Below are 21,722 nucleotides of genomic sequence, written 5' to 3'. Positions count from 1 at the left end.
CTGGGAGAGGGGACACACACGTGGTGGCTTCACATGGATGTCCAGGCCGCTCCCTCCCCAGTGTGGCCCACACAGATGTCCATGACACATTCCGTGCAGATCCTGGTGCGGACACACTGATCTGTAGCCATCTGTGACTTCGGCCGCCAAGGCTGTGGGACACTGGGGTCCCCTCAGGCCGGCTGTTGGCTCCACTTCCACATGCCCAGTGTGATCCGATGAGAGCGGTCATAGCTCTGCGGGGTCCACGGTCACCTCCTGGCTGCTCTGCGTGGAGTCGCTTCTGCCCCCTCACTCTGCCCGCTGTCCCCTCCCGGCCTCCCCAGGTCACTTGCCAGAAGCAGGCCCTGGAGGGGCGGCTGACGCAGAGCCTGCAGGCACAGGAGGCCCAGCTGGACGCCCTGCGGCAGGCCCTGCGGGAGAAGGACGCCCTGTCTGAACAGCAGGCCCAGCTGCTGGCCGGCCAGGAGGCCCTGGAGAGGCAGGGCAAGCTCGCGGCAGAGATGGCCACGGACCTCAGGTAGCTGTGGCCTGGGGTCGGTGCGGTGGGGCTGGGGGCCTCCGGGAGCCATGGTGCGGCTCAGCAGGGGGTGGCGTGGGGGGTGAGGAAGGGGCCATCCCAGTGCCCTTGGGGTTGGGGTGCACTCAGGAGGGGGGCGCCCAGTGGGAGCGCAAGGACTCCTTCCGAAAGATGTGCCAAGTGGAGCGGAAACCTGGCCCCGAGGGAGGTTGTGGCCACCTCAAGCCCAGGTTGAAACTGGCCTCAGGCAAGGCGGGGTCCAGGCGCTCCCTGCCCTGGTGTTCAGTGACCACCCAGACTCCTCTCCCTTCTCCCCACAAGGCCCAAGCCCCCGCCATCAGCCATCTTGGGCCCCAGACGTTTCTGAACAATCCCAGGAGCCAGGGGCAGGGCTCTGACAGCCAGGCCTGGGTCTCATGCCCAGCCCTCGAGCCAGGGACAGGGTCGCCCCAGGGAGCCATGGGCTGGGTGGGGAGCAGGGTCCCTAGGATGGCAAGGGGATGGACCCCCACGCCGCCCGTGGTCTCTGCTCCTAGAGGCCCTTGGGAGCCGTCAAGCACTTTTGTAAGAAGACTTCCTGATGGCACTGCAGAATCCGGGGGGCAGGAGAGACCCCGGAGCCTCAGGGCCTCCACTTCTCCCCAGGGATGCTCTGCAGAGCTCAGGGCAGAAGCTGGAGGGAAGCTGCCCAGGGGTGGGGTCCCAGGCCCCACCCATGTGTCCTCCTGGGCCAGGCGGAGCCCCTCCCTGCAGCCCCTGCTGTCCAGGACACAGGCCCTGGCCCAAGCCCTCCTGAGCCCAGTGCCCTGTCCTGGCTGGAGCTCCACGAGGCATGCCCGCCTGAGCCCCTGGCGGCTCAGCAGTGGCAGACAGCTGGGGGTCTCCAGGAGCAACAGCACATGGCCTCCAGCAGCCACAGGGGGTGGACACACACCCCCATCTCCTAGAGGAGGCCAGGCGGGGGTCTGGGGGAGGGGGCTCCAGGTGGATGCGAGGGGAGGATTTTCCGTGCAGCGCTGAGAGGAGCGTCCGGGACAGGGCGTCCTTGTAGATGCACGGAGGTGGGGACTCATGGGGTGCTTCTGCGTGCAGAGGCAGGAATAGGGGGCTGGGCTCCATGTGGCAGGCAGGAAGTGAGGTTTCTAAGGGGATCCCAGAGGACCCTGCAGCAAACACCTGGGAGCCCTGGAAGGCGCTGACGAGGCAGCAGCAGGCGCAGAGAGGTGGGGCCGCCTGCCTGGGCGGTGGACTGGCCGGGGGGTGCGGGCGGACGGTTGTGTTTGAGGCTCGGGCGTGTTCGTGTGCGCTGCTTGCTTTCCTGCTGTACCCACATCCAGCACGGGATGGAGCAAAACACCTGTGGAGGATGCAAAGTGCAGAGTGCAGAGGTCAGAGTGCAGGGTGCAGTGAGTGCAGGGTGCAGAGGTCAGAGTGCAGTGAGTGCAGAGGTCAGAGTGCAGCCAGGGCAGCTGCTGCCTGTGAAGCCAGGGCTCCCTCTGACCCTCCCACAAATGGCCCGGCGTGAGCTGCCGTGTCTGGCTGGAGTGCTGGCTCAGCCGCGGAGCCGGTGCCCCGGCAGCTACCTCAGAGGGCAGCAGAGCAGGGGAGCAGTTTCCTTGTCCTGTGGATGCCACGGCCTCCACCTCGCTGTCCCATGTGGCGTCCCAGGGTCCAGTGGTGCCCTGGGCATGCACACACTGCTGGTGCCTGTGCGGCTGCAGAACTGATGCCGGGAGCGGAAGTGCCGGATCCGGACACGCTGCTCCGTGGGCTTCTGCCAAGCCGACGTGTGGTGGACCAAGCGTGGTGTGTGCCGGTGAGGCTCGGCAAGGCACCACGGTCCCGTGTCTCCTTGCAAACCGCAGGCGGGGCTCTCAGGCTGCCTTTCGGTGGCTGATTGGCAGCTTTGTGCCTGCAGGGACCTGGTGCCTGCAGAGCCCTGGCCTCTGTCTCATCTCCCGGCTTCCCGACAGACGCCCCTGTGCACTCCCCCTGCCATTTTGTTCCCAGCTGTTTTCTTGGGACTCGTCTGGCTCCTGACTCCCCTGAAACGCACTCTCGTGTGGTGTCCGGCTCATTTCCGGAGACACAGACTGAAACACCCGCTTGATTCCCGACTCCCTGCAGGGCCGAGAGGGACTCCCTGGAGAGCAGCCTCTTCGGGGCCCAACAGCTGGCGGCGCGGCTGCAGGCTGAGCAGGAGCAGCTGGTGGGAGAGGCCCAGCGCGCCCGGCTGCACCAGCAGACCCTGCAAGGTGCTGCCCAGGCGCCCCTCCCCCTCCCCAGTGGGGCTCAGCCCCCAGGTGTCCAGATGTGCCACCTCCAGAGGGGCCCAGAGCTCCTGCGATGGAGTGCGGGGCCACCCCTGCTTGCGCCGTGGCCGCAGGCTGGTGCGGGGCGGCCCCTGCCGCTCTCTGACCCCCCCACCCCGAGCTGGGTGCAGGCTCACTCACGGGGAGCTCCCTGTGGCCTGGCCCTCACGCACCTGTGCTTCCCAGAGGAGATGGAGCAGCTTAAAAGGGACTGGGCGCTCCAGGAGACGCGGCTGCGGTGGGACCTGGAGCAGCTGCAGAGGCAGAAGGTCAGAGAGCAACCCTGGGGGGAGGGACCCTGAGGCCCCTTACATCCTGCGTGGGTGTGGAGTGGGCGGCCAGGCCCTCCGGGAGGCCTCGTGGAGCGCAGCAGGTGCAGGGGGCGGAACAGCCGGGCCTGGGTGTCGGCTCCCGGCGTCTGAGCTGGCCCCTGGGGCAGTCACAGCCCTGTCACTCAGGGTGCACGGCGGGCACTCAGGACCGGTTCAGGAAGCACTGGACACCTGTGGAGACCCAGGGAGGCCGTTCCCAGCTCCCTGTGGGGCCGATGGGGGGAGGCAGCTGCTGTACTGGACAGCCCCTGGGACCTGCAGGCCCTGGACCCCTAAGGGCACCTGCTGCTCTCTTGCTGCCCTGACCTCAGCGCCTGTCCCTTTGCCTCGGCCCAGGAGACCCTGAGTCTGTCCCTGGCAGAGAAGGAGGTGGCCCCACGCCGGCTGCAGCAGGTGCAGAGCGCCAGGCAGGAGCAGGGCGAGGGCCACCACCAGCTGCAGCAGCAGACGCAGCAGGTGACCATGGGGCACAGCCCCTCCCCACCTCCCCACTTTCCCTGGGACCGGCCCAGGCAGGTGCGGCTGTGCACTTACAGCACCCGTGTGTCTATCCATGCAATCGACTGTCCCCCCATTCCCTCATCCGTCTGCTCACTTGGGTGTCCACACTTCCTTCCAAATACCCAGCTGTCCCCTCACGTTCATGGTCATCCCACCACATACCCAGTTGTCCCCCCACGCACCTGTCCACCCACCCACATGACTACCCATCATACACCTGTCCACTCACCCACTCACAACCCATCACACACCTGTCCACTCATCTAGAAAACTACCCATGATGCACCTGTCCACCCACCCACACAACTACCCATCACACACCTGTCCACTCACCCACTCACAACCCATCACATACCTGTCCACTCATCTAGAAAACTACCTATGATGCATCTGTCCACCTACCCACACAACTACCCATCACACACCTGTCCACTCACCCACTCACAACCCATCACATACCTCTCCATCCACACAACTACCCATCATGCACCTGTCCACCCACACAACTACCCATCATGCACCTGTCCACCCACCCACACTACTACCTATCATGCACTTGTCAACTCACCCATTTACTACCCATCACTCACCTGTCCATCCACCTCTCCACACTCACCCAGCCATCCACCACACACCTGATCATCCACCCACACACCTACCCTTCATGCACCTGTCCACCCACACAACTACCCATCATGCACCTGTCCACCCCTCCATCACTAACCCAAACACCGTCTTTTTTCACCACTGACTCCATCCCTGTCCTTGAGTCTGACCCTCCGTGCAGCTGTCAATCATCTTCTGTCCCACACACACCTGAGCACCCTGACCCCAGCCCCCACACACCTGAGCACCCCAACCCCAGCCCCCACACACCTGAGCACCCTGACCCCAGCCCCCACACACCTGAGCACCCTGCCCCAGCCCCCACACACACCTGAGCACCCTGACCCCAGCCCCCACACACACCTGAGCACCCCGACCCCAGCCCCCACACACACCTGAGCACCCTGACCCCAGCCCCCACACACACCTGAGCACCCTGACCCCAGCCCCCACACACACCTGAGCACCCTGACCCCAGCCCCCACACACACATGAGCACCCCGACCCCAGCCCCCACACACACCTGAGCACCCTGACCCCAGCCCCCACACACACCTGAGCACCCCGACCCCAGCCCCCACACACACCTGAGCACCTGACCCCAGCCCCCACACACCTGAGCACCTGACCCCAGCCCCCACACACACCTGAGCACCTGACCCCAGCCCCCACACACACCTGAGCACCTGACCCCAGCCCCCACACACACCTGAGCACCCTGACCCCAGCCCCCACACACACCTGAGCACCTGACCCCAGCCCCCCCACACACCTGAGCACCTGACCCCAGCCCCCACACACACCTGAGCACCCTGACCCCAGCCCCCACACACACCTGAGCACCTGACCCCAGCCCCCCCACACACCTGAGCACCCTGACCCCAGCCCCCACACACACCTGAGCACCTGACCCCAGCCCCCACACACACCTGAGCACCCTGACCCCAGCCCCCCCACACACATGAGCACCCTGACCCCAGCCCCCACACACACCTGAGCACCCTGACCCCAGCCCCCCCACACACCTGAGCACCCTGACCCCAGCCCCCACACACACCTGAGCACCCTGACCCCAGCCCCCACACACACCTGAGCACCTGACCCCAGCCCCCACACACACCTGAGCACCCTGACCCCAGCCCCCACACACACCTGAGCACCTGACCCCAGCCCCCCCACACACCTGAGCACCCTGACCCCAGCCCCCACACACCTGAGCACCTGACCCCAGCCCCCACACACACCTGAGCACCCTGACCCCAGCCCCCACACACCTGAGCACCTGACCCCAGCCCCCACACACACCTGAGCACCCTGCCCCAGCCCCCACACACACCTGAGCACCTGACCCCAGCCCCCCCACACACCTGAGCACCCTGACCCCAGCCCCCACACACCTGAGCACCTGACCCCAGCCCCCACACACACCTGAGCACCTGACCCCAGCCCCTACACACACCTGAGCACCCTGACCCCAGCCCCCACACACACCTGAGCACCTGACCCCAGCCCCCCCACACACCTGAGCACCTGACCCCAGCCCCCACACACCTGAGCACCTGACCCCAGCCCCCCCACACACCTGAGCACCTGACCCCAGCCCCCACACACACCTGAGCACCCCGACCCCAGCCCCCACACACACCTGAGCACCTGACCCCAGCCCCCCCACACACCTGAGCACCTGACCCCAGCCCCCACACACCTGAGCACCCCGACCCCAGCCCCCACACACACCTGAGCACCTGACCCCAGCCCCCACACCTGAGCACCCTGACCCCAGCCCCCACACACACCTGAGCACCCCAACCCCAGCCCCCACACACACCTGAGCACCTGACCCCAGCCCCCACACCTGAGCACCCTGACCCCAGCCCCCACACACACCTGAGCACCCTGACCCCAGCCCCCACACACACCTGAGCACCCCAACCCCAGCCCCCACACACACCTGAGCACCTGACCCCAGCCCCCACACCTGAGCACCCTGACCCCAGCCCCCACACACACCTGAGCACCCTGACCCCAGCCCCCACACACACCTGAGCACCTGACCCCAGCCCCCACACACACCTGAGCACCCTGACCCCAGCCCCCACACACCTGAGCACCCTGCCCCAGCCCCCACACACACCTGAGCACCCTGACCCCAGCCCCCACACACCTGAGCACCCCGACCCCAGCTCACACACACCTGAGCACCTGACCCCAGCCCCCACACACACCTGAGCACCTGACCCCAGCCCCCCCACACACCTGAGCACCTGACCCCAGCCCCCACACACACCTGAGCACCTGACCCCAGCCCCCACACACACCTGAGCACCTGACCCCAGCCCCCACACACACCTGAGCACCTGACCCCAGCCCCCCCACACACCTGAGCACCTGACCCCAGCCCCCCCACACACCTGAGTACCCTGACCCCAGCCCCCACACACACCTGAGCACCCTCTGCCCCACGGGCTGTGAAGTGGCCTGTGAGTGTAGGTCCATCCGTCTCCCCTACCACCCTGAGGTGCTCCCTGCAGTGTGAACAGAGTGGACAGGCGCACAGGACACGGGGGGCTCTGAACTGCCCCTGCTGTGGGCCCTGAGGGAAGCAAGGGCTCGAGAGGAGGACGGGGGCGGTGAGCAGGAGAGGGGAGCAGGAGGGTGTAGGGAGGGACCAGGACAGTGGGAGGGAGCAGGCAGTGGGGGTGGGGGCAGGACAGCAGGGGCAGGAGCAGGAGGATGGGGGAGCAGGAGGGCAGGTGTGGGGGGGGCGTGTGAGGCTTTGGGCAGCCCCAGGCTCTGAGTGACTGAGGCAGCAAGAAGGAAAGCAGCGGTCACAAAGGGCAGGTGGTGGACAGGGGCCTGGGCAGGTGTGGCCTGGGCAGGGTGGGGGAGGGGGGCCTGGGCAGGTGTGACCTAGGCAGAGGGCCTGGGCAGGGTGGGGCAGGGGGCCTGGGCAGGGTGGGGGAGGGGAGCCTGGGCAGGGTGGGACAGGAGGCCTGGGCAGGATGGGACAGGAGGCCTGGGCAGGGTGGGGCAGGGGGCCTGGGCAGGTGTGGCCTGGGGCAGGGGGCCTGGGCAGGGTGGGGGAGGGGGCCTGGCAGCACTGGGGAGGGGGCCTGAGCAGAGTCCGCACCACGAGGTGGCTGTGAATTCGGTCTCAGGCCATCCCGGTTGTCGGGAGCCCCTGCTTCTCCAGTGTGGCGCCCGCAGAGCCGGTCAGAGGCGGCAGTGGCCCAGGGGTCCCTCGGCCTCTCCGCCTCCTTCCCAGGTCCCCACGGCGATGCCGCCCTGACCACGCTGTCCTGCTGTGTTTGCTGCTGAGGGCCGGTGCGGGGTCCTTGGCTGGCATCCCTGAAGTCTGGATGCTCCTGTCCAGGGCGGGGTCATAGCCTTCTCAGCCCTCGCCGTGCTGAGACAGGCAGCCCCCACGGGACCCTCAGAGTGGGGTCCCCCGGCCCCTCACCTCTGACTGGCACAGACTCAGGGGTCCCTGTGGCCCCTCAGGTTCATCTGCCCCAGAACCGCTCACTGAATTCCAGCCCTACACTTTCTATCGATTGATTGCGAAGAACACAAATCAGGGCGAGTGCCCAAGAAGTTGGGGTGAGGTCAAGGCATGTGTATACACATATGCACACACATGCACACATGCACACATACAATGCACACACATGTATGCACATACACATGTTGCATTCGTGTGGACACACAGAGGTGACAAGCATGCACACACACATATACACATGCACACACCCATGCATGTGTGTACACGTATACAGTGCACACGTGAATACACCCCTGCACACACGTGCACACATGCACACATACAATGCACACATGTATGCACATACACATGTTGCATGCGTGTGGACACATAGAGGTGACAAGCATGCACACACATATACACATGTGCACACCCATGCATGTGTGTACACGTATACAGTGCACACGTGAATACACCCCTGCACACACGTGCACACATGCACACATACAATGCACACATGTATGCACATACACATGTTGCATGCGTGTGGACACATAGAGGTGACAAGCATGCACACACTCATATACACATGTGCACACCCATGCATGTGTGTATACATATACAGTGCACACGTGAATACACCCCTGCACCCACGTGCACACATGCACACATACAATGCACACACATGTATGCACATACACGTGTTGCATTCGTGTGGACACACAGAGGTGACAAGCATGCACACACACACACACATACACAGGCACACATCCATGCATGTGTGTACACGTATACAGTGCACACGTGAATACACCCCTGCACACACGTGCACACAGACGCACATATAAAGGTATGAAGCTAGGGTGTCCTGGCATCCCTGGGGCAGTGGTCAGGAGCGGGCGGGGTGTCCGGGAGGCCCCCGCATGCCCTGCACTCCGAGCCTCTGTGTCCTGCAGCTGCGTGGGTCTGCAGGGTGCACACGTCTCCCCATGTTGTTGGTCCCCCGCCCACGGCCTGGGGGCTGTGCTGTGACAGCTGAGGACAGGGCCCCTCTGCACCTGCTCCTGTCTCCAGGCCGCCTTCCCAGCCAGCACAGAGGATGCCTGGGTCATCCGCATGGCACCGTCAGGTCCCTTCCCTCTCCAGAGCCTGGCTGAGGGGGCAGCCGTCCACCCTGGCGGCCCACACATGGGGAGCCCTTGTCTGCTCCATGCAGGGTGGAGGGGGGCAGCCCAGGCACGGAATGAACCGGCCAGGCCCTGCAGGCAGCCTCTGCGGGGAACTGTGGAGCCAGGGCCATTGCACTGGGCACTCCCCTGGGGCCCGGCCCCTTCCTCAAGCCTCCCTGCTCCCCCACAAGCCCCTGCCTCCACACTCAGGCCCCGTCTCCGAGCGAAGCTGAGAAGTGCCTGCTGAGCAAGGAGCTGTCCAGGGCCACACGGGAGCTGGAGCAGGTGCGGCAGGAGGCCCAGAGCCGGCAGGAGCAAGCCGAGGTGAGTACCGGTGCCCGCCGGGCAGGAGCACAGCCCGACCGTGCTGGCGGCCCTCCAAGGGACCGCTCTGCCTAGCCCCCGCCAGCACCCCTGCCTGAGCCACAGTCCCCCCAGGCGTCCCCAGGGGATGCTGCCTTCAATGGGACCCCACCTGCTGGTCCCTTCTGCCCTCACCTGGAGCCACTCACCTGTGGCAGGTGTGTGCAAGGGAGTGGGGCCCCTCGCAGCTCCACTGCCACAAGCCTCGCCTGCCTGTGACTTGAGCCCCACTACGGAAGGAGCCACAGCGGCCGGAGTGGTGCCAGGGCCGGTCCTCGGCCAGAGAGGTCATGAGGTGGCCACAAGGGCCCCCGTTGCCAGCTGTCCACACAGACAGCTGCAGGCAGCTGGCGGGGCCACCTGGGACCCCAACTCCTTGTCTGGGGCCTGCGTGCAGGAGCTGAGCAGCCTGGGCCTTCCGGGACCCAGAAGCCTCACGTACCAAGAGATGCAGGGCCTGGGTGTGGGGGCTCCAGGGTGTGGAGGCCGTGGGGGCCTGGGCTTGGGGGCTCCAGCACTACGCACGGGGAAGAAGCAGCCAGGGACCAGCGTAGAGGGAAGCGGCCATTGGCCCTGGGGCACTGATGGGAGCTGACACTGAGCAGACATGGGGTGGGGTGCACCAGGCTGATTGGGAGCAGCCCCCAGGCATTGGGGGCCACAGCTCCCCCCGACCCTGTGTGTATTCAGGCAGGGTCAGGGTGAAGCTGGGCCCCACCCCGGCTCCGGCCACACCTCTCTGGCCACGCATGCCCGACCTGGGCCCCCCTGCCTTGCCCTCAGGAGCTCGCTGGCCCATGCTTAGCTCGGGGACACCTCCACCCTGGCCCGGCAGGATGCGTGGGGAGGGGGCCAGTGGCCGGAACCACCCGGGGGCCGGGGGCGGGCGCTGCGTTGCCCCAGGAGTCTTGCCCAAGAGCTAGCTGTTCCCACCCCTGCAGCCCCCAGCTGTGCACACGCCTCCCCAGGGGGCCAGGACCCAGCTCAGCAGGGAGTGCTGACCCAGCCCCTCCTCCCTGCCCATCCCTGGCCCGCCTGCCGCCTGGGCCTTGGGGACCCTGGGAGCCGACACGGCACACTAAGGGGTCTCAGAGCCAGCGCTGGCCGCCCACCGGCCTCCTCGGGGTGCTCCTTGGAGGGTGCCTGTGCCACCTCAGCTCTGACCACGGAAATTAAAACCCGCTGAGGGGAGGGCATTGTCGTCCATGCCACAGCAAGCCTGGGTCCCCTCCGCCTCTGGGGGCCGGGGGCTCCACACAGCCGCAGGCAGAGGACCCCGCCCCCTGCGGTGCCAGGAATAGCGCACTCAGGGGAAGCGCCAGGCGGTGTGGTCACAGCACTGCAGGGTGGCCGAGGCGTGGCCCAGGCAGTGGATGGCCCCGAGGCCCACCAGCCTGTCTGACAGTTCCAGAGACCAGGGGGATAGGGGGCTTGGCCGCCCAGCAGGGCCCAACGGTCTTCACCCCACGCTGGTGGTGGGCGCCACCCTGTGCTCACCATGGCAGGACCTTTGGCCTCCCAAGGTGCCTCTCCTGTGCCTGGCAAGCCAGCTGGGGGCTCCTGAGGGCCAGGTCAAGGCCTCTCCTCACGAACCAAGAGGCCAGGCTGCTCCCTGACCACCAGCAGAGATGGCAGGCAGGAGAGGGTGGGTGTCTAAGTCCACGACCGGACCCTGTCTGGGGTCCTAGGGCTCAGAGCCCCCAGCCCCGCCCTCACCCTCCACCCCCCCATCCCCGGCACGGGTGACATGGCTGGAGCTGACCAGGCCTCAGGCTGGGCCCCAGGACCGCGTGGGGCCGTGCAGGTCACCCCGGGCTCACTGCTTCCCAGGCCGCTGCCAGCCGCGCGATGCGGGAGCTGAGGGCCCTGCAGGCCCAGCTGGAGGACGCCGTCTCTGCCCGCCACAGGGAGGCCGCGGAGCGAAGCGATCTGGGCAGAGAGGTGAGAGTGGAACCAGGGCCGGGGACAGCTGCGTCCCCCACACCAGCTGTCCCCTGACAGGAACACCCACCGGCCCGGCCCCCACCTCGGCAGCACCAAAGCTGAGGCTTTGAGTCGGGGAAGGAGGTGTGGTGTCTGAACCCGCAGCCATGAACTTGGCCATGGGCTGCGTGTGGGCCCCTGGCCGGGGCTCCCCAGGGTCCAGCACAGCTGCCTGCCCAGTGGCCAGGTCAAGGGCAGGCTGCGTCGGTGGAGACAGCACACAGAGTACTGGCCTGAGCCGCCCGGCCAGGACGCCCGGGTCCACCCAGGGCAGCCCCCTTGGGCTCTGAGAGGCCTCCCCACCCCAGCAGTACCCCCAGGCCTTCCTGAGAGGGGGTGTGTCCCTGGCCGGGCGGGGAGGCTGCCACTCAGCTGGGGGAGCATCCACGCGGCACAGAAGCATGGCTGCCTCCTGCCAGGGCGCCTGGGCAGAGGAGCGGGGTGGGGGGCGCAGCGGGGTCTTCACAGCAGCACGGGCGGGGCACGGAAGCCCTGGGAGCCTCCTGACCAGGGGCGGGGGGCAGCCTCAGGCCGGGCCAGGCTGCGCTTGGCTCTGAGGGGTTTCCGAGAGACCTTTCAGGGCCTGGGATGCCTGTGTGGTGTGGGCTCCAGGAAGCGGGCAGCGGGGCCCAGGTGGGGCCCACGGGGACAAGCGGCCCCGCGGCTCCCGGGCTGTGTGCCAAGGCCGGCAGCTGGCCTGGCGCTGGAGCGAGCGGCCGGCGTGCACCAGGCCGGAGCGGGGAGAGGGGCTCGCCCCCCCCAAGCACCCCCAGGGGCCAGCCCGGAGCGCAAGAGCGGAAGGGCGCGTGATTTAGCGTGTGGCTGTTTACGTTGGCCGCGGAGAGAAAGGCCTCCTTTCAACAGCTCAAAGCCAGGCCCGGGCGACACTGGAGGGGGGGAGCAGGGGAGGAGCCGGGGGCTCAAAGGAAGAAAGCCCAGGTCCCCCCGGGCAGTGCGGCTGCTCAGAGAGGCGGCCCCCAGAAGGGAGAGAGGGGCCCCCAGAGGCTGCGGAGAGGGGCGGGGCAGGATGGACCCTCCCAGAGAAGCCAGCGGCAGCACCCTCCCCGGCGCCAGGCGGCCGGCATCGCCATGGAAACCATGGCATTTCACAGCCTTTAAACTGCAGGAGCGTGCAGATCCTCGCAGCCCTGCCTGAGGTCCACACACGCGTGCACACGCACCCATGCACACATGTGGGGCACTGTCCACACACAGCCCGTGCACTAGAGACCAGAGTGGTAAGCCCACCCAGGTGCACACACACTCGTGTTTAAACACCATGGACACTGGCACTACACGCATGTCATTCACACGCATGCCTGGTGCATGCCACACACGTGCGAGCACGACTATGCATACCAGGCGCACGTGCGAGTGTGCTGAAGATGCTTACCACTCGCAGGCACACTGTGCACACACACGCATGCCTGGTGCATGCCACACACGTGCACACGCATGTGTGAGCAGAGGCACGCACACCCAGGCCAGGCCCTGCACAGCCCCTCCCTGCTCTCCCTGGGCTGCCGCCTCCCGGCAGGAGATTTCAAAAGAGGCTGTTTATACAACTTCTAGTAAAGAAATAATTATTATAATCACATTAAGCAATTTGGCTGTAAAATTCCTGTAAGAGGCAGGGCTGTCCTCATGGGGCAGGGGCCTCCCTGTGCCCGCACTCCCCTCCCAGCCCGGGAGAGAACACAGCTCCCACCCCACCCCCCGTGCCCGCACCCCCACCCCCTTCCGTGATGGATGGGCCCTTTCCCTGGCCTTGACCTTCCGGGCGGGTTTCTGCTGAGCTCAGCGGAAAATGCTCTGCACGCCGTGGCTCCCATATGTGGGGGGTGGGAGGGGAGCCGAGGGGAGGCTCAGGCCCTTCCCAAAAACAGAACAACAATAACAGCGGGCAGACCCGGGAGCCAGGCCGGCCGGGGCCCTGGACAGCGTCCCGGGAACACAGCCAGCTCGGAGGGGTTTGCTTTGGCCAGCCAGAGGCCTGACGTGGCTGCGTCCCCGCGGCTTCCCTGCTGCTGCCTCGCCTCCTCCCCCGGGACCCGGCGGGGCCAGCACTCTGCTGGGGAGGCAGGAGAGCGGGGCCCGGGTCGAGTCCCTGCCAGCACCCCCACCAGTGGGCTCCCTGGAAGTGCCGGCATTGGGCGCCCATGCTGGGGGCGGGGCCAGGGGCAGGGGGCAGGCCACTGCGGCCAGCCTGAGGGGAGCAGGACTCACATATGGCCTCCTGCTGTCCTGCGGTCAGCTCACAGAGCACCCCACCCCGGGTCCCTGTCCCCACTGCCCCCAGCCCTCCTGTCCAGCAGCTGCAGGAGCACCCCCCCCGTCACCCCACTACCTCCCTGAGCCCCCCTGTGGTGCTGACTGCTGTCCCCAGCAGCACAGGCAGCGGCCAGGGGCACTGGGGGCAGCAACGGGGCATGGGTGGACACGACACAGACAGGCGAGCAAGGCCATAGCCGAGTCTGGGGGCAGGCAGGGCAGGGCCAGGCTCAGGGCGGCTGCCTGGACTCTGGGCCCAGCCCTCTGCCCCCAGGCCCCGTGAACCATGTGTGGGCTCGGCAGCAGGGGGCAGAGACCAGCACCATGGGAACACGCGAAGCCTCTGTCCTGGTGTGCCCACCAGAGCGCAGGGAGGCCAGGCATGGCCTGCACTGTCCCCGGGGTGCAGCCCTGTGGCCCCGGCCCCGACACTGCCCACTCCTCCCTCCGGCAGGCCGAGGGGCTGCGGGCGCGGCTGAGTGCGGGCCAGGAAGCGCTGGCCAAGCTGCGCCAGGAGCTGCGGAGCCGGGAGCAGAGCTGTGAGGAGCTGCGCCGGGCGCTGGACGCCGGGGCCTGCGAGCGGGACGTGTTGCAGGTCTCCAACACCGAGCTGCGGGCCGCCCTCCGCAGGGCCGTGCGGGAAGGGGCCAGGTGCGGCCACCTCGGGCGAGGGGCAGCAGCCCGTGGCCTGGCTGCCCGCCTGGACTAGGCCGGCAGGCCTGGGTGTCCCACTGGGTTGGGCCAGACGGAGGGCAAGGCTGACCCCAAGCAGACCTCTGGCCGCCCGGTGAGAGGTCCGTGAGGGTCAGCCTGGGCAGGGGAGGGCTGGGACGCAGACAGACCGGGCCTGCGCTCCTGTTCCTGTCCAGCAGGAAGCCAGGCCACACAGGCCGTGCAGGAGGGCTGGGAGTGGGCGGGACGGGCAGGAGAGAGGCCAGAGAGGTGGCCGCAGAGTGGCTGCCTGGCCCGGGAGGTGACAGGGAGCCCGCAGGGGCTGGGCTGGGGGACAGTGTGTGGGGCCTGGGCTGCGACTAGTGTCTTAGGAGGGGCGGGGCAGAGGCCATGGGGGGGCTGGCCCTGGCCGCCGCCCCAGCCTGGGCTCCCCTCAGCTTTAAGCGGTGCAAGGAGGAGAAGGCGCAGAAGCTGCTGGTCCTGCAGGAGGCCGTGGCGGCGGCTCGGCAGGAGGCGGCCGTGCTGTGGGCCCGGCTGCGGCAGCAGGAGGGGGCTCAGGCGGACGCCCGGCGGGAGCGCCAGGAGCACCGCGCACAGGTGAGGGCCCGCGGCCTGCAGAGACGGCCCCAGCTGCAGGGACCCATCCCCTGTGCCCCCAGGGCCATGCCACGCGCAGACCCAGGCCGGGCCAGGCAGGTTCCGGAAAGAACGTGGGAGCGGCAGATGCCAGCGCTCACAGTGGGGCAAAGCCCGGGCTCCACACCTCAGCGGGCCGCAGCCAGGGCTCGGGCCTCCGCCGGCACCACGCAGGCGGCTTGGGCTGGGTCCTGGGCTGCCCCCAAGGCAGGGGCAGACGCTGCCTGCCAGCTCGCTGGCCGAGCAATGGGTCCAGGCTCACCATCCACCCAGAGCAAGACTTCCAGGGCCGGGGTTGAGCCCTTGCCTGGGCAGCCATGTCCAGGAAACTCCGGCCATCTTGGTGCCCCTCCGAACCCCCAGTGACCCCGCTGACTCCTGACACCACCAGTGACCAGCTAACTTCAGATGCCGCCAGCCCCTCGGCCGGTTAAGAGCAGGCCCCTACCGGGCAGCCCCTGCACACCAGCCCTACAGGGGCTCCCTCGCCTCCCGGCTCCACGAGGGCCATCCTGACGCCTCCCTTCCCAGGGGGCAGTGCTGGCTGTGTAGCCACAGTCGCCTGCCAGTGAGAGCCAGAAACTGGCTCAGGCCCCGCGGCTGAACACCAGGCCCCGCGGCAGAACACCAGGCCCAGCTCCACCCTGAGTGCCCTGCCCTGGGGAGGAGGTGCTGGTGAGGGACAGGGCAGCGGGGTCACGTGGGGTGACACAGGCCACAGCCAGGAGCACGCGGCCTGAGCCTCGCTCGGGGAGCAGAGGCAGGAGTTGGGGAGCCACCCGGCTCACTGTCTCATCACAGCGTCCCCACACACCAGGTGAGGACCCTGGAGGCCGAGAACCAGAGGAAGAGCCGGGAGGGGGCGCTGGCAGCACAGCCGGCGGGAGGTGCTAGAGCTGTGAGGGCAGGTGGTCGAGGCCGGGGCTGCCCGCGAGGGCACCTGCACTGAGGTAGGGGGCTGCCAGGCCAAGGGGCCACCGTGAGCCTGCCAGGGGCAGGCAGGGGCGGCCCAGGGTGCCGTCTGCTCACCGTCTCCACACATGCCTGTGGTCTGCAGCCAGGCTCAGGAACACTGAGGGGATAAATCCCAGGGGTCTCAGGTCGGGAGGGGCGGGGCTCCCACCAGGCAGAGAAGGGGTTCTGGAAGGGACGGCGCCTCCAAGAGTTCAGGAGCCCGGGTTCACGCCCGTCACCTGCACTACTTACAGCACTGAGGTCCCCACTCCAGCCCGGCCCAGCCCATAGGGTCTGGGTGCTGACAGGGTGCACTGCATGCAGCTGGGGGTGCCTGGGACCCAGAACACTTGAAAGAGCCCCCCGAGCCCCGGCAGCCCCAGCCTGCCCGGCCCCTGGCTCGGATTCAACGTGGAGCGCCCCCATGCCCACAGGGCTCGTCTCCTGCCATCTGTGGGAGCAGCCCCCCGGGGCAGGAGAGGGGCAGCCACGCCCTGCACCCCACACTCCTGGGTCCTGGAGGGCGGTCACATGGGTGGAGCCTCCAGGTGCACAGGCTGAGGGCAGTCAGGTCATGCAGGAGCCACTGCCCAGGTCCCCTCTTGCCATGAGAGGTACGGCCTCCTCAGGGCCCGGCTGCTTCTTGGCCGTCCAGCTGAGACCCCTGCACCCCCCTGCTTCAGGTCCTGGGGCTGCAGCGCCGCCTGGCAGAGGTGGAGGTGGCTGGGGAGGCCCGGGCACGGCAGCTGGAGGAGCGGCTGCAGCAGAGCCAGCGGGCAGAGCGGGGCCTGAGGGCCGAGCTCCAGGGTGCCACCCGCAGGCTGCAGCTGGCCCGCAGCGCGGCCGAGGGCCTCCGGGCTCGCCTGGACGGAGCCTGCCACAGGGTCCACGGCCCGGAGCAGGAGCTGGCCCAGGCCGAGGCTGCCCGGCAGGCCGCGGAGGCCCTGCTGACTCGGCTGTGCCCCACGCTCCGTGGCAGCCTGGGGCCGCGGGGACGGAGCCCGGCCGCCTCCCCCGCGAGAGGTCAGTGTCCCCACCACAGCCTCCCTGCAGGATCCACGTGGCGTGGGGGCTGCACCAGGGCCCAGGGCGGGGGGCAGGGGCAGCAAGGGAATGGGAAGGGCACCCTACGGCCCCACCCAGTCCCCACGACCCCCTCCAGATGCCAGCAGCCTGCAGGCTGGCCCCAGGTGGCCTGAACTGCAGCCTGGAGACGGCGGCCCCTGGGTCGCAGACCTGAGCTGCGTGGAGGACGCCCTGGGGGACTTCGTGCAGAAGCTGGTGGACGCCTGGCGGGAGCGGGTGAGGCCGGGATCCAGGCTGCCAGGAGGCAGGGAGGGAGGCGCCCACTCCGCGGGCTGCTGTCCGCCGGTCCGTCCACCCCGGGTCAGTGTCCAGACAGACTGTCCTTGCCCGTCGAGGTAAGCACCAGTAGCCCAACAGTGCCGCCCACGGCCAGGGGCTACCCACCTTGGCCGGACGAGAAGCCTTGGAGCAAGGCCCCAGCAGCCACTCCCCAGGGCCCCCATGGGCCGTCCCCTCCCTGCTCACCTGCTGGAGGTGGGCTTAGGGGCAGAGCCTGAGGGCAGGACAGGCGGGGCGTCCCTGAGCCCAGCCAGGGGTCCTCTGTGGATTCCTGTGCCTTCGGACCTGCCCCAGGGGGCAGTCCCTGCAAGTGACCCCGGCCCCCAGGCCCCCCACCAGCCCCTCACTCCACATCCTGGAGTCCTGAGGCCCCGCCCACACTCAGCCCAGCCTGCCCACAGCCCACCTGCATAGCCTGCAGTCAGACTGAGACCACTGCCCCGACCCTCCGGACTGCCCCTGACCCTCTGGGCTGTCCCTGCTGACCGCAGTCCTGTGCCCAGGATGACGCCCATGTCCAGCTGGCCAGCCTGACCGGCCGGCTGAAAGAAACACAGAGCCTCCTGGGGCAGCTGCAGCAGGCCCTGGCTGAGGCCGAAGAAGGTGAGCTGCCCGCCCCTGCCGCCTGCACCCCGGGGACCCCGCCAGCTCCCTCTGCCGCACGCCCCAGGGGCGTGGGCCTCAATCAGCTCCGGGACAGGCCTGGTGCTAGCTGTGAACGCGGCCTCTCCCCACGGGGGTCATGGAGACCACAGACCTCACGGCCCCTGCTGGGGCCCTGGCCTGGGCTGTGCCTCCAGAACCCCTCCCTGGAGAGCCACACGCCACCCTCCCCAGCACGCTGCCCATCTTCTCGGAGCCCCAGTCCCTCTCCCCACCCCAGCACAGGCTGGGGCCTGCTCCCCGCCCCCAGGAGAGGGCCGGCCCACAGGGCAGGAGAGCGACACTTGCAGGCAGACGGCGGGGGCTGCAGCCACCACTCCCGGCCTCCGTCTGCCACCTGTCACTTGGGGGGGCAGGTGTGGGGGCCTCACAGGCTCACCGGACCCCCGGGCTCCAGGCCGGCGGCAGGCGGAGGACGCGCTGAGCAGCGCCCGGGCGTCACAGCCCCAGCACGAGGCGCCCAGGCAGCGGGAGAGAGAGCACCCAGCAGGCACCAGGGCGGCAGAGGCCAGGAGAGGCGGCGGCTCCAGGTGGGCATGCGGTGGGGTGGGGAATGGGCCCAGGATGTGGGGGGCTCCACTCTGGCCACCCTCACATGGTGGGAGGGCCGGGCCCCGGGGCAGGAACGAGCAGGTGCACTGGGGACAGTGGCGTCCTCAGAGCTCTTCCAGGGACCCAAACCCTCATTTTGCAGGTTGGGTAAACTGAGCACTTTGGCGTGAGCAGAGCCAGGACCGGACCCTGGCTGCCCAGGCCTGGCTCCTCACCAGGAGCCCCGAGTCAGGCAGAAAGGGCCAGGGAGGGCTGGGTCACTCCAGGAAGCTCCTTGCAGGCCTCCCGGGCTGGAGATGAGCGTGGACAACGGGGGGTGGGGGGTGGACAGCCATGGCCCCGGACCCCACGCCGGAGCACGAAGCCAGTAGCCTGCAGAGGGCGACACGGCCGAGGAGCTGCTACCCCCCGCAGGCCTGTGGAAGACAGGGTGGGCACAGCCTGCTGGGCCCTGGGAGCCCCTGCCAGGCCTGACCTCAGTGGGCAACCAAGAAGCTGAGCCGTGGTCCCCGTCCCCTTCCCCACCCGGGCCTGAGGCCACCGGGGAGCAGCGGCAGGGGTGGAGGGCCCAGGCCTGGCTTAGAGGCGGCCCAGGGCGCAGGAGGAGGCACTGCTGCCTCAGGGGAGCCCTGGCCCAGGCGGCCCGGGGCTCTGGGGGCTGGGAGGGGGCTCTGGGGGCTGGGTACGCGACCACACGGGTGCCTTCCACACATGGCAGGGAACAGTGTGTTCTGTCTGCTGTTGTCGGGCTGGGCTGAGGTGTAGCCAGTAAAGCCGCTGCCTGCAGTGCCGGCTGCTCCACTTCCGATCCAGCTCCCTGCTGTGGCCTGGGAAAGCAGAAGATGGCCCAGGTCCTTGGGCCCCTGCACCCACGTGGGAGACCCAGAGGAAGCTCCTGGCTCCTGGCTTTGGATCAGCTCAGCTCTGGCCATTGCAGCCAACTGGGGAGTGAGCCATCGGATGGAAGACCTCTCTCTCTCCCTCTGTCTCTCCGTAATTCTGCCTTTCAAATAAATAAATAAATATTTAAAAAAAAAAAAAAGAGGCCGGCGCCGCGGCTCACTAGGCTATCCTCCGCCTAGCGGCGCCGGCACACCGGGTTCTAGTCCCGGTCGGGGCGCCGGATTCTGTCCCGGTTGCCCCTCTTCCAGGCCAGCCCTCTGCTGTGGCCAGGGAGTGCAGTGGAGGATGGCCCAGGTGCTTGGGCCCTGCACCCCATGGGAGACCAGGAAAAGCACCTGGCTCCTGGCTCCTGCCATCGGATCGGCGCGGTGCGCCGGCCGCAGCGCGCCGGCCGCGGCGGCCATTGGAGGGTGAACCAACGGCAAAAGGAAGACCTTTCTCTCTGTCTCTCTCTCTCACTGTCCACTCTGCCTGTCAAAAAAAAAAAAAAAAAAAAAGAAAAGAAAGAAAAGAAAAATACCTTTTAAATCAACCAGCACAAATGCATGATTCAAATTAGCCACACTAGACACCTCTGGAATTTACCACAATTGAATGATGTGTTGTTTTCCCACTCCAGTTCTCTATGTTTAAAGATTTGTTTATTTGAAAAGCAGAGTGATGGATGGAGAGGGAGAGGGGGAGAGGGAGAGGGAGAGAGGTCTTCCATCCGCTGTGTCACTCCCCAAGTGGCCGCAAAGGCCCCCGCTGGGCCAGGCTGCGGCCAGGAGGCAGGAGCCCCTCCCCGGCTCCCACGTGGGTGGCAGTGGCCGCACGGCCTGAGCCATTGCCTGCCTCTTAGTAGGAAGCTGGACTGGAAGCAGAGCGGCCAGGGCTCGAACCAGCACTTGGTGGCTCAGCCACTGCCCCACGATGCCAGCACCCACAACGTTTCATTCCCTCGGCATCGCCTTCGACCTCTGCTTTGACCGCTGGGTTCTGGGGCCTGGCTCTGGGGCTCGGGAGACGCCACCGACCTGGCTTCGCGTCAGTCCCACTTGGGAGCCATCTTTGCCTCTCCAGGGGGCTCTGCCGGGTTGCTATTGGCCCTGCTGCCTGCTGGCTCCCCGCTCCCTCGCTGTCTCAGGGTCCCCTCTGCCTCTGGCTTGCCGCCCTGTTCTCCCCATCGGGGGCCCCTGTTGGGCAGGACGTGTGACGCACACTCCTGATCTCGTTCTGATTTCCAGTGTGAATCCTGCCTCCCCTGGGCCGTGCACAGGGGCCTCCGCCGGCCACCCCAGAGCCCCCCTGCCGCCCGAGGGGACCTGTCCAGCTTCCGGCGATGCAGGTGATGGTTCGAGCACCGGGGCCCCTGCCGCCCACGCGGGAGACCCGGATGGATTCCCAGCTCCTGGCGCCTGCCAGGCCCAGCCCTGGCCACTGCAGGCCTCTGTGGAGTGACCCAAGCATGGAAATTCCCTCGCTCTGCTTCTGTCTCTCAAATAAACAAACAAAATGAAAGGCGGCTCCTTCTCCCTCTGCCCTCTTCCTGGTTCTGGGGTCCCAGTGTCCCCCACTGCCTCCCTGGGCCTGCCCCCGGCTCATCTCTTCAAGGCTGCGTCCACGTGGGTGCTGTGGGGCAGACAGTCCAGCCTCTGGCCCCGCGGCCCTCGCCATGGGACCTGGGGGTTCCCGTTCCTGCCATCGCTCCCCATGTGTCAGGCCCGAGAATCCAGCCCCAGCCGTCCTCCCGCACGGCAGTCACGTTGGTGCCCCCACAGGCCCCGCCACTGCCCCTACAGGGAGGCTCCCGGGACCTCAGCCCCAGCCCCAGCCCCCAGCCAGGGTCCCAGGACCCTCACCCACACTCCCAGCCCTGAATCAGGTTTCCGGGACCCCCACCCCCAGCCCCCAGCCAGGCTCCCGAGACCCCCAGCCCCAGCCCCCAGCCAGGCTCCCAGGACCCTCACCCCCACTCCCAGCCCTGAGCCAGGCTCCCGGGACCTCCAGCCCCAGCCCCAGCCCCAAGCCAGGCTCCCGGGACAGTGGGGTGGCCACAGCTGGGTGCAGAGGGTGTCCTGTCCTGGTTCGCTTCTCTGCCTGACCTGGGATTCACTCAAGGGTCTTGGTGAATGACTACATGGCCGCCCCCCGCCCCTCCGACAGGGGGGGCCCTTGCCCTGGGGAGCCCCCAAGCCGCAGGCCTTCAGCTTGGAGGTAACTGCCCCCACCGAGCATGCTGGTGGTCCCTGTGCCGGGTCCCCAGGAAGGGGGCAGGGACACAGCCCGGGACGGAGCCGCGGGCCCCAGGGTCTCCAGGCTCCTGGGGGGAGGGGCCTCGCTCCTCGCCGCCCAGTGCCCGCTCACAGCTGCCAGGTCACTTGCGGGGCCCAGCGGGGCGCGCCTGGCGCCGTGCCGGCTGTGCCAGACCCAGCCCTGCCTGGGAGTGAACTTCCCCCA

The 21,722-nt window shown here is 67.7% G+C and overlaps 1 protein-coding gene across 5 annotated transcripts in view; it reads left to right on the top strand.

Annotated features, from left to right (window-relative positions):
• The window catches only part of CROCC2 (ciliary rootlet coiled-coil, rootletin family member 2), a 42,706-nt gene extending 21,924 nt beyond the window's left edge, over nucleotides 1-20,782 (top strand). The window contains exons 13-24 of one of the 5 annotated variants that reach the window (XR_011387030.1): nucleotides 327-520; nucleotides 2,648-2,775; nucleotides 3,019-3,101; nucleotides 9,132-9,245; nucleotides 11,115-11,225; nucleotides 13,993-14,189; nucleotides 14,648-14,807; nucleotides 16,484-16,823; nucleotides 16,963-17,102; nucleotides 17,669-17,768; nucleotides 18,185-18,358; nucleotides 20,510-20,643. Coding sequence is in view for 3 of the 5 variants with exons in the window: in XM_070069931.1 (XP_069926032.1) it covers nucleotides 327-520; nucleotides 2,648-2,775; nucleotides 3,019-3,101; nucleotides 9,132-9,245; nucleotides 11,115-11,225; nucleotides 13,993-14,189; nucleotides 14,648-14,807; nucleotides 16,484-16,823; nucleotides 16,963-17,102; nucleotides 17,657-17,768; nucleotides 18,226-18,358; nucleotides 20,510-20,723 (1,926 nt within the window). In the remaining 2 variants the exon portion in view is untranslated. Of the gene's footprint in view, nucleotides 1-326; nucleotides 521-2,647; nucleotides 2,776-3,018; nucleotides 3,102-9,131; nucleotides 9,246-11,114; nucleotides 11,226-13,992; nucleotides 14,190-14,647; nucleotides 14,808-16,483; nucleotides 16,824-16,962; nucleotides 17,180-17,656; nucleotides 17,769-18,184; nucleotides 18,359-20,509 lie in introns of those variants that run through there. The other 4 variants (XM_051839335.2, XM_070069931.1, XR_011387031.1 and 1 more) reach the window with 4 other exon arrangements.
• Nucleotides 20,783-21,722: the final 940 nt, after the last annotated feature.

The sequence above is a fragment of the Oryctolagus cuniculus genome, chromosome 3 (assembly GCF_964237555.1).
Source record: "Oryctolagus cuniculus chromosome 3, mOryCun1.1, whole genome shotgun sequence".
In the NCBI taxonomy this organism is placed as follows: domain Eukaryota; kingdom Metazoa; phylum Chordata; class Mammalia; order Lagomorpha; family Leporidae; genus Oryctolagus; species Oryctolagus cuniculus.
Note: the sequence above shows the minus strand (reverse complement) of the source record. Positions and strands in the feature narration are given on the sequence as shown.